This window comes from Passer domesticus, chromosome 1 (assembly GCF_036417665.1).
Source record: "Passer domesticus isolate bPasDom1 chromosome 1, bPasDom1.hap1, whole genome shotgun sequence".
Taxonomy (NCBI): Eukaryota; Metazoa; Chordata; class Aves; order Passeriformes; family Passeridae; genus Passer; species Passer domesticus.
Genome location: NC_087474.1, coordinates 114,647,317 through 114,663,017, shown reverse-complemented (window position 1 = coordinate 114,663,017; position 15,701 = coordinate 114,647,317). Strand labels below are relative to the sequence as shown.

At 39.4% G+C, this 15,701-nt stretch overlaps 1 protein-coding gene and 1 long non-coding RNA gene across 2 annotated transcripts; one reads left to right on the top strand and one right to left on the bottom strand.

Annotated features, from left to right (window-relative positions):
• Nucleotides 1-2,380: 2,380 nt before the first annotated feature.
• On the bottom strand, nt 2,381-12,970 carry RIOK3 (RIO kinase 3). The gene is made up of 13 exons (XM_064435249.1): nt 12,779-12,970; nt 11,908-12,029; nt 10,940-11,085; nt 10,707-10,811; nt 10,043-10,152; nt 9,194-9,337; nt 8,182-8,309; nt 7,108-7,293; nt 6,467-6,626; nt 5,373-5,453; nt 5,195-5,284; nt 4,793-4,900; nt 2,381-3,709 (listed from the first exon to the last, which is right to left on the bottom strand). The coding sequence occupies exons 1-13, from the start codon at nt 12,953-12,955 to the stop codon at nt 3,608-3,610; spliced, it is 1,659 nt and encodes a 552-aa protein (XP_064291319.1). The 5' UTR covers nt 12,956-12,970; the 3' UTR covers nt 2,381-3,607.
• On the top strand, nt 3,668-5,542 carry LOC135309252 (uncharacterized). The gene is made up of 2 exons (XR_010369568.1): nt 3,668-3,808; nt 5,087-5,542. It is a non-coding gene; the product is annotated as an uncharacterized LOC135309252 (long non-coding RNA).
• Nucleotides 12,971-15,701: the final 2,731 nt, after the last annotated feature.

Here is a 15,701-nt window from a genome sequence, read left to right as displayed (position 1 = left end):
GCTGCGAAATCGGCCTCAGGAAAGGCGTGAGTGCTGGCAAGGTGGTAGAAAAGAAAGACGTGGAATGAGCGTAGAGTTACAGAGAGGGAACACGTTGCAAAGATTTAGGAGGGCACGTATGAGAGGAGGGAAATCAGGGAATTAAGGTGCCAGGGTAAGCCCTGACTCCAACCGGTGTCACTTATCAGGGTGCCCTAGAATTTATTCTGCTTTTAAAAGCAAAGCTGGTGGAATTTAAAATGTTGGGCATGCAAAACCACTGTCTTAACCAAGTGTGGAGGCCGCAGCAGCAGACTGGGGCTCTTGGCCCAGTCTTTTGTAACGATTCTAAAACCAACAGACCTAAAACAACCCCAAAACTTTTATGTGCAGAAAACAAAAAACAAACAAACAAACAAAAAAAACCCCAAAAAAAACCCAAAAAAATCAACAAACAAACAAAAAAACCCCCACACAAAACAAACAAAAAAGAAATGACTGCTTCTGAGATCTGCCTTTCTTTGTCCACAATTACTATATCATCATTGTCACTCCTGCTCCTTAGTGGGAAGCTGCTTTTTAGAGTTGAAACACAGTTCAGGAAAAATATTAATAAAGCATTATCAAAGTCAAAGTCTGGCTTGGTTCTCAGCATTTATGCTGAGCATATATTTTAGTTTGGACAACAAAACAGCGATGGGATTATTTTATTTTTTTTTTGTTGATGCACTGGCTAATGCCTTAGCTCACTGTAAGCCCTACATTATGATCTAGAAATTGTGTGAGAATATCAATTATATATTTGCATATTGGTTTAGAAAGGAAAATTTAAAAAGAGAGGGGGAAAAAGACTAAGATCATAACAATTAAAAAAATTTCAGATTAAAAACGGTAGCACAGTTTAGTATGGGAGAAAGAGAAATTTAAGTACCAGATAGTAACACGGTATCATGCAAACAACTGTTAGATGACTTGTGACCCAGTTAGTCCACCTGCACTAATTTCACATCAGATACTAAAGAGATTTCACATAAAGATACTAAAGTCACAACTAAGAATTACAGTAAGCTGGTTGTTCTGCAGAACCCTCCTGCATCATCAAACAATTCTGTTTACTGGAGATGACAAGTATATTCAAAGCATTTGAAGTACCTTAAAGTTTATAATTTTTTGCAAAGTAACAAAATTTATTGCTTGTTAGCCAGAAGTTTAGTTAATCCAAGGTGAAAATTTAAGAAACTCTACTGACATTTTCCCTTTCTTACTTCTCTAAAAACCAGCATGGACATCCTACAATTGCAATAGAAACTGAGGTATCTTTGAGGGGAAAGCAGCAGACAAGTAAATAACACACACAATTTGCAACTCTCTGATAGTAATAAATCTTAATGGCCAATTTCAAAGCTAAGATTCTATTTGCCCAATAATAATCCTGGAACTTTTTATTTCAAAGGAGTCCAGGAAAATGCTTCTTTTAGCAAATTCGTGTTTTCAACTATGTGGAAACGTGCCCAGGTGTCTTAAAATCTCAAATCAAATTCCTAATCCAATTTTACTGCTGGAAGTGAAAATATATTAATATATAAGATATATTATATAGTGCATAATATATAGTATATATTTGGGCCCAGTAGCTTTAATTAGACTCAAGAAAATTTGCTCCATTTATTTGGGCCGTGTTTCATTTTCTTAAGCCTGTGCTAGACATATTTTAGCAAGAAATTAAAAATGACAGTAACAACGGAGGCTTTGGCTCAAGCACAGAGATACAAGCAAGGGCCTGTTTCAAAGAACAGCTCAAAAAACACCCTCACTTCCTGTTATTTCTGCCTTCTTCCTCCCTCTTTATGCAAATAGCTGTAGCAATCAAAAACTTCCTTGTACAAAAACATTTTAAGGCACTGGCAACTGTTCTGAGATTTTTTTTCCCCTAAGAAATGTTAAGAATATTAAAACTAGCTATAAGCCAAGAATAATAGGACTATCTTTTTTTTCTTTTTTTAAAGGCCTTCTCCTCTGAAGGAGATCTGGGTAGGAATCTTTCACAACAGCAGCTTGTAGTTAGCACTTCCCTTGCAGTACCTAGTCTGTCCTTTCCCTGACACCAATATTTTGGGAAACTGTTTCACTGAGAAATTCAGAAGAGACTTAAGTGTCTGAAAGATACAAGCTCCTTTTTTTCAAAAGTAAGGGGTAAATGCAAGATACTTATCTGAATTAGAAAAAGGAAGAGGATCCAAGTGTTGGGATGAAACTGGCAAAACCAAGGTTCATGTAGTACCCACCCAAAGAGTAATTTTTATATTGCTGTAAGGAATTTGTGTGGCCCTACCCTAAGACTGCTCTAGTGAAGCACCAAAGATCAATGAAGGTCTCTGTGATACAAAGAACCATGCAAGAATACCACCACAAGATCTTAAATTTTTACTTCACCACCAGTTTTCCAACAAAAAGAGATTAAAAAGTCACTTTCACAGCACACTGTGAGGTCACATGTAGCATCACTATATTCTGCTTGATAAAGAGCAGCATCAGAAACTAGAAATCAGAAATCAGTTAAAAAGAAGTTGATTAGAATTCCTTAATTCCAAACTATCCCACCACATCAGTTCATCTTTAAATGTGTTTTCTGGAGAGAAACATCAGCAGATTTTTACAAGTTGCTGGAAAAAAAAGACTGACATTAAGAATAAATAAACTGTGGAAACAGTATCAGTCATCATTATTTCTAAACAAAGCTTTTTTTGCCTACAGGTGCAAAAAGAATACTCAGATTTGTCTGTGATTATCTTTAGGGTAAGAACATTTGATGCTCCAAAATTATATTCTAGGTAGAGACAGGATTATTATAGTTTTGGCTTGCACCAAGTTCTTGGAACCATTTGTGTATTAAGAGGGAAGCTACCTGAACTGACTCTTTATTATGCATCACTGACTCAGGATTTCCTGGCATGTCACCAAGGAAGTCCTCTGCTGGTTGGATTTCAAACATGTTTCTCATGTAATACTCAACAGTATTTACAGAGATAATTGGAGCCACATTCCCTGTACTTCAAATAAAAAAGTCCAGACTTTTGCATTTATAAATATATTACTTTGCTAAATTAACATTTTCATATGATTGCAGCGCACAGTTTGCCTTCTCATTTTGCCCTTGGTGGAGATGGATTAAAGACATTGTGTCCATAAACAATGTTTCATGAGTTTTCCAAGTTGCATTAGGGAAAAAAAGAGAGGGACTCTTCTAGTGTGCTTTCCCACTAGACACTTCGGACAATATAGATGATTTTTAAATTTTTTTTTAGACTAAAAGATATGTAAGCTCTGAATCATGCAAAATATGACCATCTGAGCTACATTAGTCTAATGTAACTGGGCAATTGGTGAAGTTGTCAGTCTGTTCAAAGTGGTAGTGACAGTCCGTTCTCACAGTGCCAGCCTGATGTGTGGGACAAGTTAAAAAAAAAAGCAAACCACTGAGGCATCACCATATGCTTGCTGTGTTTTCCATTTTGGTATTCCCAGCCAACCACTCTCTTGACATTGGCAGTTGACATTTACCACTGCACCAACGCAGTTAGAAGCAGTAAATTTGTGTTTTGTTTCGTCAGCAGCTACAAACTCAGTGCTATTCATCATATATAGGTGGGTCTCCATCACTGGAAAACGTTGACAGTTTCTTTCCATGATTCTGCACGTGATCTTCATTCATCTTCTCCAAAGCTTCAATCTAGAGAGCCAAAAATAAAACCATGCTGAAATCATAAAACCATGCCAGTAGCAGAAGCCTTCTAAACAGCATTAAAAGTAGCTTTTGAAGCCAGAGCAGGTATGTACAATGTTGCTGTTTCAAAGATTCAGTCGCATGTAACAGCTCAAACACAGCCAGGTACACCTTCAATCATCTGTTCTTAATAAGTAACTAAAATGAGCAGCACTCCTTTACAGTTTGAAGCTATGTAACCAAAATGAACCAGTTTCAGGGAGGACTGGATGATTTCTTAAGATTTCAGTTGTGTTCCTCAAAGGACAGATGTGTGCCTTCCTCCAATGACACAGATCATGGAACTGTGTTCCCTTTATCTCTTTCTTACTTTGATCACCTGCCCCAGGAGTCACCTAATTACCAGCTCCCACCTACTCCATGCTGGACTAGCACAAACCTGCAATGTCATTCGTAATTAGGGAGAGTAGAATTGCTACATTGCCCTTACTTTAAGTAGAAAATATGAAACATTTGATAACTTGGTTTTTTTAAATCTGATATCAGGATGCAGGCCTTGAGGAGTTGCAGCCAAAGGCTGAAAACTAAAAGCCAACAGTGACCAAAGATTTTTAAGTCCATATTTACATTAGCATGATTTTAAGCTTCAAAATTAAAAATGCTAGCCTAAACTTTAAACTCAAATAAATTAACATTTAAACCATGAAAAATAAGCAGTAAAATAATTATTATTTTTAACCCAACTTTCCTTTTCTTGTACAACCTCTAATGTATGTAAGGCAAGACAACAGCTTTTAAACTAAAACAGATCACTAGATTTGCCTTAATGCTGAAATGAAACAACTATATTCAACATGAAGTCTTTTCTCTTGTGAGCAGGGGGATCAGGAAAGGGGGTGGAGAGGTCTGTCAATCTGAGTCTCTGTAAATGTTTGTACTAGATTGAAATATTCAAGGTTTTAAAAAGAGATGCAGAATGACTACTGAAATTTTACTCATACCAATCACACAATTAATCTGGAAAGTTAAGGTATTATAATAGCTAGCACAGCTAACCAAATTTAAATTGTTAGACAGAGAAAGTTATACCTCTGCTTGGAAGTCTACTTCATTGTCAGCTGTAATATTTAAACCTGAGACAGCGTTGAAGAGTTCGCGCTCATTAAGTGCTTCTGGCACGCCTCCTTTCTGGAAGAACTAATCAATATAAAGAGCACAATTAAACACACTACACAGAACAGAATATTCCTTCGACTTTTTCCAGTTACTACATTTACCCAAAATTACATTTTTGTTTCTGTTGACCCACAGATAAACATAACTGAAAGAAGTTTTACGTTCTAGTAGTATAATTTTACTTTTCCACATTTTTTTCACTTTCAGAGAAGGACACTATCAGCATGGAAAATGTGCAAGAGTAATCTTCTAAGATAGCTTGTATCTTAGAAAACATACAGCATAACAGAAGATTGTCAGACAAAGAGGTCCTACCTGTGAAACATTCCTACAGTCTCTGAACAAGAACTCAAGTCCATGAGGATGGGTTGGCTCCACAGACTGACTGACATCAATGAGCCAGACCTGTAGTCACAGAGAAACAGCAATTTGCTTTGTATTAGTATTTCACAGTAGATACAACTTTTCTCCCCCAAATTAAGAACAAACTCACCTTCCCATCATGCCAAAGCATGTTGTATTCACTCAGATCTGCATGGACCAGGTTGCACTCCCTATACAGCTGCTGCATCATCTGCAAGGAACCAAATTAATGAAGGAAGTATGCTATACTCCAAATGAATATTGCTAGCATGACTTAAAAAAAAAAAAAAGCCAAAACAACCCCACCTTTCCCTAATCACCCACATAATTTACATAATTTTTACCCAAGTCTTCAATACACTTCCATCCAGGGAATTCCAGTTTTGGCAAACTGCCAGCAAACTAAGCTTTTATCACTGAGCTTAGCTTTGGCAAAGTCAGAAGAGCTACTGTGGTAAACTGAAGTCAGCTCTGCCAAGCAGTCCAAGTGCAGACGACAGATAAGCATATTCTCTAAATACCTGTCATTTTCACTGCTACCACATGGGAAGGAAGCCTCACAGCTGTAGAGACTGAGTTCTAAGCAGTACACAAATTCATTTGAAACACAGCTGTGTTGCTCACTGGCCTCATTCATTTGAGACCCAGACCACTCCTGTTACCAAGCTGTGGGGCTGGTTGCCTGGTTGGGTTTTTTTAAGATCTATAACATTAAAGTTAGTAGAGAGTTAGCAGCTGGTGTGTTTGAACCAAGCAGATAATAGGAAATTAAAGCATCCACCATGCAATATTCTAATTAATTCTCCAGTTTCTAGGTTTGCTGAAAAGGGGGCGGGCGATCCACTGAAGAGTGCTTAAGCATTGTAAATTAAATGTTTGCTAAGCCCAGAAAGACTTCAGAGAATTTTCTAAACCACATACTGCTTCTGTAAAAGGAGGACTACTTGCTCACAATTCCTCTGCTACTAAGCATCTGTTTGTCATCAAATTCCAGTATGTTTTCCACTCAGATTAAGATGAAATTTAATTGTATTCTTTTCAGTGCATAGTTTCTTACTGATTCTAAGTCACACATTAAACAGCAGCGAAATAAGACTTTGGACTTAGTATCTTGACAATTATGTAAGCATCCTGAAAAGTAAATATGTGCTTATTTGTCCTTACAGTTATTCCCTTAAAAGAAAATACAACCCAGAATTGAAGGAGAAATCAGCATCATCTTACATTAAGAATCTGATAGTAGGCCTTTTTCATATCTTCACTACTAAGTGTAACATCTTTTAGTTTAGGAGCTGGGACTTGATCCTGGCCAATGAAAGACATAACCAAGACGTGTTTCTTAAGGATAACCACTTGAGGACAAGGAATTCCTGCATTTTGCATTCTGTGGATCAGAAAATAGATACTGATTAAGAAAAACAGAACAAAAGCTTCAAAGTCTCCAAAGTTCTAGTTCCTGCTATCTCATTTGCAATCTGAGAGCTGTTGAAAAACCTGATCCAGAGTAAACAAAGTCTTTGAAATAATTAAAAACTGAATAATTATATATATTGCACAGTATTTTACACAGGAAAATTCAGATTCTCAAGTTCCAAGTTAACCTAAAAATGCTCACTAAATACTAATCACTTTTACAACTGGAACCTGTTAACTTCATGAGCATGTAAATTCTGCTGCAAAATCACTGAAGATGCTGACACAGCTTATTAAACTGTAAAAAAAACCCAGGGGCTTATTCAGTCTGTGCCAGGTTGTATATTATTTTGGCCTAAAAGTTAAATACCCAGACACAGAGTACCTTCCTTAAACAGAGAACAGGAAACTGACAGGCATTTGGCAACTACACTTTCTTTTTCTTTCTTTACCTTGTTAAGTTATGCATTTCTTTCTCAGCCCACATACGAATAATTTTTCGTGGATTCAGTTTACTGAAGCGGTCTTTAAACCTGTAGTCATCCTTAATGTATTTGTCACGGTTCTTGAATTCATTAAGAGTTGTTTTAAACACTTTGATGGCACATTCTGGAGGAATAACTTTATCTTCAGTTGCACTGCTCATGGAAAAAGACAAATATATGAAATAGTTAACTATTCACTTATTTACAAGCAAATGCATGAGTTTGGGTTTTTATACGTTGCAACATACAGCAATTTTTAATATAAGACAGGATCTAATTTTCTATCACATTTACAAGCAAACTTAAGTTTATAACAATTTCATTATTAAACTTCTATATTAATATTTGGGTTTTGGCATTTTGATTCCAAGTTGCTTATCAAATAGGTTACCTCTCCCAATTTATTAAGGCACATCTTCTCTCCCTAATTCCAACTTTCTCTCTTGACATCACTAAATACATTATCTGTATTTGAGTTTTATTAGTTCTTTCTCAAACATCACTGGTTTAAAGTCAGTTAAACACAATGCAATTGCCATAACACACTCCAATCATTCCAGTATGGCAGGAAGGACTGAAGAAGTGAGCAGCATCCCAACACTATCCTTAACCTGAAAGCAACAAACAGCACCTTCACTGAGCTGCAAATACAGAGCTGGCAATAGAGCAATCTCTGTGGAAAGAACCTTCAGGTAGCCCAAGATCCTCACAACAGCTTTGTGGTTTGGGGCAGGTAGGTGGAAAGAGTATCTCAAAAATCTCAAGATTTATTTTTTATAAAACAAGTACATATTTTTCCACAGAAAGGCATGGTGCATTTGTCCCCATTCATTAATAGCCTCCAGGAGGAAAGTGGGGATTTCTTTACTTTATGGTTGGTATAATTTGGTTTTCAGATTTTATTATCTCCATATACATGAATACAGCCTTTAAGTCTCAGAAATAAAAACAGGTGCAGATGTTTAAATACTTTTGTGTTTTTTGCTTTTTAAATAATCTCTTTTACTTAAAGCTATCATCAGTAACAAACAATATACTCACTTTCCTCCATAGGCATGAAAAACAACAGATTCTTTTCCCGTGCTGATGCAGCCTGTGATGGTCTCCAGCATCCCAGAATTGACCATCTTGTACAGAAGTAAACGTGTTTTAGGATCCACTGCTTTCTCCTACAAGAGATGAACAAGATTAATAGGCAAGACATGAATACTCAATTCAATAAAGCAATTCTTTGCTTTACCATGAGTTTAGAATATTTATATACTACAAGAACTCAACTAAGTGGAAAGAATAATATATTAATAAAATTTCTTTCAACTGACAGAAGGGAGAAAAAAAAAAGCCAAACCAAAATAAACATCTGAAGCAAAGGACTGATTTAATGATTTAATATTCTTAGTTTCCCATCAGCTGTGCAGCACATAGAATATTTTACTAATTGCACATATAAACTGTGGCTCAACAGCACTTTCTACAGTGTTTTCAAGAAGTCTTTACAAATCATGAATCACAATATCCCAAGTATTATATTTCTTTGATAGAAGTAACAATAAAGCAAAGCAAAACACACAAACTTGAAGAAGTCCACATCAGGAATTACTAGAGGCCCTACTTCAAACTCACCCATACAGTCTACCAAGTAAACTCCTAAATTATTAGGTCAGTTGGTCACCTCATGCTCCTGAAACTTGTTATGAAGACAAATATTTGGAGCCATATGGTTCAACAGCAGAGGATTAGTCCTCTGGATGTTTCTATAAATAACTTCCAGGCAGTTTATGCATTGTATTTGATTAGGAGGCAAGTTTAGAAAGACAAAGATTTAAAAAACAGTAGCTGCTTGCTCTTACTTCAACAAGGTTCTCACAGTAATGCAGCTCAAACAAAGAGCCTTTTTCTAGTAGGAGCTGGCTGATACCATTTCCTTCAGCAACGTTAGCATAATGTTGCTTAGCTATTTTACTAAAAATGGAATGTTGCAAGAAGTTGCCCAGCAGAGTTTAGCTATTACACAAGATAAGGAGTAGATAGAGAGACTTTATTAAAAACATACAGCAGTGGAGTGCTCCTTCTTCTCATGGAGCCTTGCACTTCGACGTTCCTCAGAGTATGCATGCTGTTTTAAGGCATTGAAGACTTGATTTGACAGCTTTAAGTCCATCCCAATTCCATCCCCAACTTGGAATTCTGGTGCAAACTACAAGCAGAAATAATAGGAATTTAAGCATTGTTAGTAGCAGATGCCAAAAGTTGGCACAAACAGAAATTTCTCATCCTGATTTGGAAAACCTCATGATAGACTTGGACCTATGTGAAACCCACTTTTTTAACATAATGACAACATTGCACAAACACACTGCTTTAAACTCAGAACTCAAAGTTCTGCCCAAATTGATATGAGATTACCTAACATCCTGACTTGCATTATTTCCTTATTTACAGAAGTTGAACCAGTTACCTTAAAAACAATGAAAGGTATGTACTAAAGATAAACAGACTGAAAAGCTGTAAGTAAAACAATTGACTGAAAATAAGTTACTTGGTTTATCAGACAAAATTAATTAGAAGAAAGATTACACAACATCTGTCCTTTTCAAAAATAGCTTTTGTGTTTTATTTGCTTGTGTGCCAGACTTGCTGATAGTTTGGTTTTCCCAAAACAGTTTTGTGCAAATTCTTGAATTGCTCAATAACAAACTACTTATAAACAGAAAACCCACAAAATTCAAACTGTCATTGTGAATAATCAATAAAGCAAAGACTGCGTTGCTTTCATCCAACAGGGAAAAAATAAAAGTCAGCACCCTACCCAGCAGCACTGGTGGACAAGCATTAGTTCTTTGGCTGAACTGCAGCGTTCCAGTTTTACACACAAAATAAGCTTCCCTAGGTTTTCACTTACATTTTCCATGCGAGCAGTGTTTTTTCTTCCACATACCACTTCATCATGTTTCGTAGTAATGTCTTTTCCTTTTCCTATGAAACCCCTTCTTGGTGTAGTAGTAGGTTTATCTGCCAGCAGTGAGAAAAAGAAACCAAACTTTAAATCTAAACAAACATAACCAATGCTCACAGAAGTCCCACAATATCCACAAAACTAATATAATTTTATTTATAAAACACAATAATTTCCTTCAATTGCATGATCTTAATACAGTCTTCTCCTATCCTAAGCATGACAGCTTCTTTGGCTATGTTACAACTTACTTCTCTGTCTTCTCTACGATGTCAGACACATTTCTGGCCTGCTAAAACAGGAGTATTCAATATCATGTGCAGATGATATGTAACCATATCATCCAAACATAGATGACAGATGAGCACATCCCACAATACCTCCCATGTATACTGGTTATTTTACAAGATTCAGCCACTGAAGCCAATATACTGGCAGACAGAAGCCTGAAGTTACCCACCCAACCTCCTGCTGACACCTCCAATTGAGGTGACCTGATTTTAAATGTAGCTGGTGTCTCTCCTTACATTAAAACAAGACCTAATTTAACTCTGTCATACTCTCAGGGCGATTGGCTGAAGAAATTGTATTGTTTAAAGCTGTCACATACCTGCTCTGTATGGATCATGACGGGTATCCTGCCAATCAACTTCATCCTCTGAGCTGTCACTGTCATAGGGATGCACCTTCCGATAATTTTCAAAGGATATGGAGACTTGAGAAACAAAACAAATAAGCATGTCTGTGATTATCAGGGATTTGCTACTTCCTCATAGCTCTGCCAATTTAAGCTAAGTGCCAAGAATAGCTCCAAAGCAAAAATATTCCTTCTGATGAAGGTACCTTTGCTATCTCCATTGATCTTCTTCTCTTCACGCCGAAGCTGTGCATCGTATTCCCTGTCAAATTCCATCTGCAGCATCTGAGCTAGCATTAGATCACTAGAAGTGTCAATATTTTCTCCTGTAATAAATGGCCCTTCAGCAGCACTACATAAGATGAAAACAGGAATTTAAAAAAAAATTAAACACAGCAATCTAAGCAGAAACACTGCTTTACACCACTTTCCCACTCTATACAACAGACTTCATGCAGAGCTGACAGAAAGGAATGGATCTCAGCTGTCTGCCTCCTCTTCAAGCCAACACTAAATATTAATAGATCATGACTTCATTTCTCTTTGCCACTCATTTACGATGCAAATTTTACTTAAATTTTTGCTTGTTTACCATTCAGCAAGAAGCATTAAACTCTATTTTTAAGATGTCCTTCAGGAAAAAAAAAAAGAAGGCATACAGGTGTATGCATGTGTACACCTATTTATATGTTTAAAACAACCCAAATAGTGTTGCTTTGTTCTGCTTCACAGGAAAGATAGCCAAAATTTTTACAATTTTGGAACTAGTAAGCTCTTGGCCTTTGTTTAGAGCTTTCAGGTAGTAGGAGAATACAGGTGATATACCTGAAAGCTCTCAAAATAACACTGTACACTGTTGACAAGAGTTCCTAAAAGGGTAGAAAAAAGACATTTCTGACATGTCTCTAAATATAGCTTACAGACTGCGTTAACACTCCCAGAAAATGCAAAGAAAACATCAATAAGGAAGGAAGAGCATCAGAGAAGAGAATCTAAGGAAGACTTTTAGCTGGGGAAGCCATCTTCACTGAAGAAGATCTGAGGAAGCAGAGTTGGGGCAACAGGCAAGTCATTTACTATATTGCTATGCACTGAGCACATTGTAAGAAAATGCACAAGAGAGAGAAGATGGCATCACAACTATGGAGATTACTAATCCAGGGCTTAAACTTACGCAACCACTTCGGGAAAAGCAGCATTTTCTTCTTCCAGCTGCAATTCTTTTGCCAGCTGTTCACTCATTACATCAGCAAGAGAACATGATATTGATGTTGTGCTAGGGGCTCCCCACGGACACTGTAAATAAACATTTTATTCAAGTCAGCAAGACTTGTGCAGTGGCAACACAATAATCAGGATAATTAGCTATTAATGGCTCCAAAATAAGCTCATGTAATCTTGTAAGGGCTCTTCTACAGATACTTGGGGAAACACTCAAAGAGTAGAAACGCAACAGGGAGAACGGGGGTTGAAAAATTGTTGATAGTCACTTACTAATGAACGACAAAAAGTCACTTTGTCAGTGTCGGTACTCTCTAAAGACAGGGGTAAAGCTTCCCCAGGAGGTTTTCACACAAGCAGACACACAAGCAATGTAAAACTTCTCTTGGACTAACCCAAGAGCAGTGGCTTACGCACAGCTTCCTCCCCCGCTCCCAGCGCCCTGAAAGGTCAGCCGTGGTACAACACCTCAAACCCGCACAGGGACACAACACCTCGCTCGGGGAGGCGGCGGCTGGGGAACGACCCCAGCCAGCCGGAGCTCGCTGCCTACCGCCGGGACAACCGAGCTCGCTCAGCTCCAACACCTCGGGGGGAAGCAGCTCACTTATCAGGCTGTCACAACAGCTCTCACCACCACGGAGATAGTTGCCGGTAGCAGCAAACCGCGCAGGGGTCGCTCTGCCGAGTGACCGTGACGCTGGCGGTGCTGGCACCGCCTCGCAGCGCCTTCTCCGCGGCCTCGGTGCTTCTCCTCCTGCTCCTCCAGCTCCCGGAGCCCGGACACGTCGGGCGCGGCCCCGCGGTGCCGGCACAGCGCTCACCTTGCTCTGCCAGGCGGGGCCCGGCCCGGCGTCGGGCGCGGCGGCAGCGACTCCCACCGAGTCCATGGGGCACGCAGGGGCGGGCGGCGGCGGCGGCAGCAGCGGGCTCTCTCCGCGGGGCAGCAACGCTCCCACTGCGAAACCTTCCGGGTCCTCCGCGGCCCTCCGGCGGCCCATTGGCCGGGGGTGAGCCGCCTTTCCGGTGATGTCACCGGGGCGGCTCCGTGCGGAGCCTGCCGGCCGAGCCCCCGCCCGGCCGCCCCTGCCCGGGGTGAGGGACAGCGCCGGGCTGGCGGTAACGCGAAAGGGAGAAATTTAATTTCCCACCAAGGGAACGGTGGGAGGAAAAAAAAACCCCAACAAATCAAACAGTAAGCCAGCGGCAAAAGAAATGGATGAAATGGAGTCCAGAGAAGCGCAACGAGGCTGGTGAAGGGTCTGGAGCACAAGTCCTGTGAGGAGCAGCTGAGGGGGCTGGGGTTTATCCTGGGGAAAAGGAGGCTCGGGGGCGGCCTTGCCGCTCTCCAGAACCATCTGAAAGAAGCGTGTAGCAGCCGGGGGCCGGCCTCTTCTCCCAGGCAACAAGGACCAGAGAACACAGCCTCAAGCTGTGCCAGGGGAGGTTTAGATTGGACATTAGGAAGAGTTTCTTCACAGAAAGGGTGATTAGACACTGGAATAGACTGCCAGGGAGGTGATGGAGTCACCATTCGTGCAGGTGTTTAAGGAAAGATGGGATGTGGCACTTAGTGCCATGGTCCAGTCCATTTGGTGTTTGGTCATAGATTGGATTCAGTCTCAGAGGTCTTTTCCAACCTCACTGATTGCGTGAAATGAAATAGTTGGCATTTGTTTTTATTACAGGAAGTAACTGAGGGAACAGGAAAAAAAGTAAAACAAATTAACCAAACCATAAGCAGATAAATTAATTTTATTCCAATCCTGTAAGTCACTGTAGGTATAAATTGAAATACTTTGTGTGTGACCTGCTGCCTTTTACATCTCAATTTTATATGTAATGTTTATCTGGAACATAGTATTGTGACTAAAATGCCTTATTTCCAGGACAGCAACAATGGGATAGTGTTTTGCTATGACACATTAGGTCTACTTGGGCAAGTTTCCTAAAAGGAAGGAAGCAATGCCTAGAAATCTCCTCTGGCTGGGTCGTCACAATCTGTTGAAGGTATCTGTCTGCAGTCAGACAAATGTGCTGTCGCAGTCACTGGTGATAATCTGAAAACCAGCCTGGGAAAGCTGGGTGGCTGCAAGGGCAGAAGTGGTAAGGGGTTCTGTGGCATCCCCCAGCCTGCATGGAGTGAGTTCCCTATTTTACATCTAGCAAAGCCTGTACTGCCAGGCAGGCCCAATAAGGGCCATTCATATCAATTCTCAGCCATGCAAGAATCAGCTTCATCGGCCAAAGTTCCTCTTATTTGTCCTTAGCAACCTGCAATGACGTAACACATTACAATCTCCTCAGACACTCAGTTCCAGAGTTCATTACCCCAGAAAGTTCCCAGCTAAAAGACAAACCATTTGGAAGAGGGTAGGGACCCAGCCTGTAATACACAACCCGCAGGCATGACACAGGCTTGTGCCACGAAGGCATTTTAGGATCATAGAATCATTTAGGTTATAAAAGACCTTTAAGATCGTCAGGTTCAATGGTTACCACAGCAGTGCCAAATGCTGGCGAGAATGGCTTTGTCTGGTGATGCAGTACCAGCATGTTCCTTATCCTCTCTGCACTTAGCCCTGGTGAAAAAAGATTATTTATTTTCCTTTGCAACTGCCTTTTGGGGTATGAAGATTACTGTCATGCTCCCCTCTATCTTCTTTGTCTAAAATTAACAGTTTTATATATGAGCAGAATATCAAAGCAATGTCCTGCTGCCCTGGGAAAAATCATTATTCTTGCACAGCTGTACAAGCACTGATTGAGAAAATGAGTTTTGGTAGGTTTTGATTCAGAAAGACATGAACAGTCACTAAATATTCCTATGTCTTGTTATTAAGTTTTTACATTTTTTAAGTTTTCAAAAATAAGTCTTCTACTTTAGTCTCTTAAATATTTCCTGATTAGGCATTGATCCCATGACCTCTGATATGAATGGATCAAGCTTTGAACTGAATTGTGTTAAAAAGAAATGTTCTGTGAAGTGATGTGTAAACAAAATAATTTGCAACACATTCATACCTCCCAATAAAAATAAAAAAAATCTAGATAAAGCAGAAACTCCCCTTCATATTATCAAAATAATTCCAAAGCTGCATAATGATTACTTTGTATGTAATACAAGTCAGTCCTGATAAACAACATCAGCAGAAATTTGCATCTTCATCACTGCAAATGGCATACAAGAATTCAAACCTGCCTCTGTATTTGGCTGTAAGAAAATATATCATCTTTGCATGAAAGTGATACCCACTGTAATAAAAGTCAAAAGTACTCTTACTGCATGCTTACATTAGTCTTTGTAGAGATCCATAAACTTTACTTACTCTTTTTTAAAGCTTTACAGGCTGAATTTGTGGCACAATGCAAAGTTTGCCAAATACCCATTTGACATTTGTACATAAACAGGTGCTCTGCAAAGTGGAGATGCTGTATCACTCACCCTGCCATCCCTAACACATCCCTTACAGTGGCTCATCAGCGATCTCTGTGAGCCTGGATGGACCAAACACTTCAGCACTGGAAATCGATGTATATGTTGGGCCACTGCCTTAAAAACCAGATAGGATCATGTCTGATGCACCAAAATACTTGAATTTATCTTGGTGCAGGTCAGCTGTTCAGCTGTTGCACTCTGTTGACCTTGTCTTTTGAGCATAAACATAGCAGGTTAGACAGGCTCATTTTATGGCCTGGATTTGACCACTTAGTGCGTCCCTCCCTCCCAAGTTTAAGCCGTGCTCA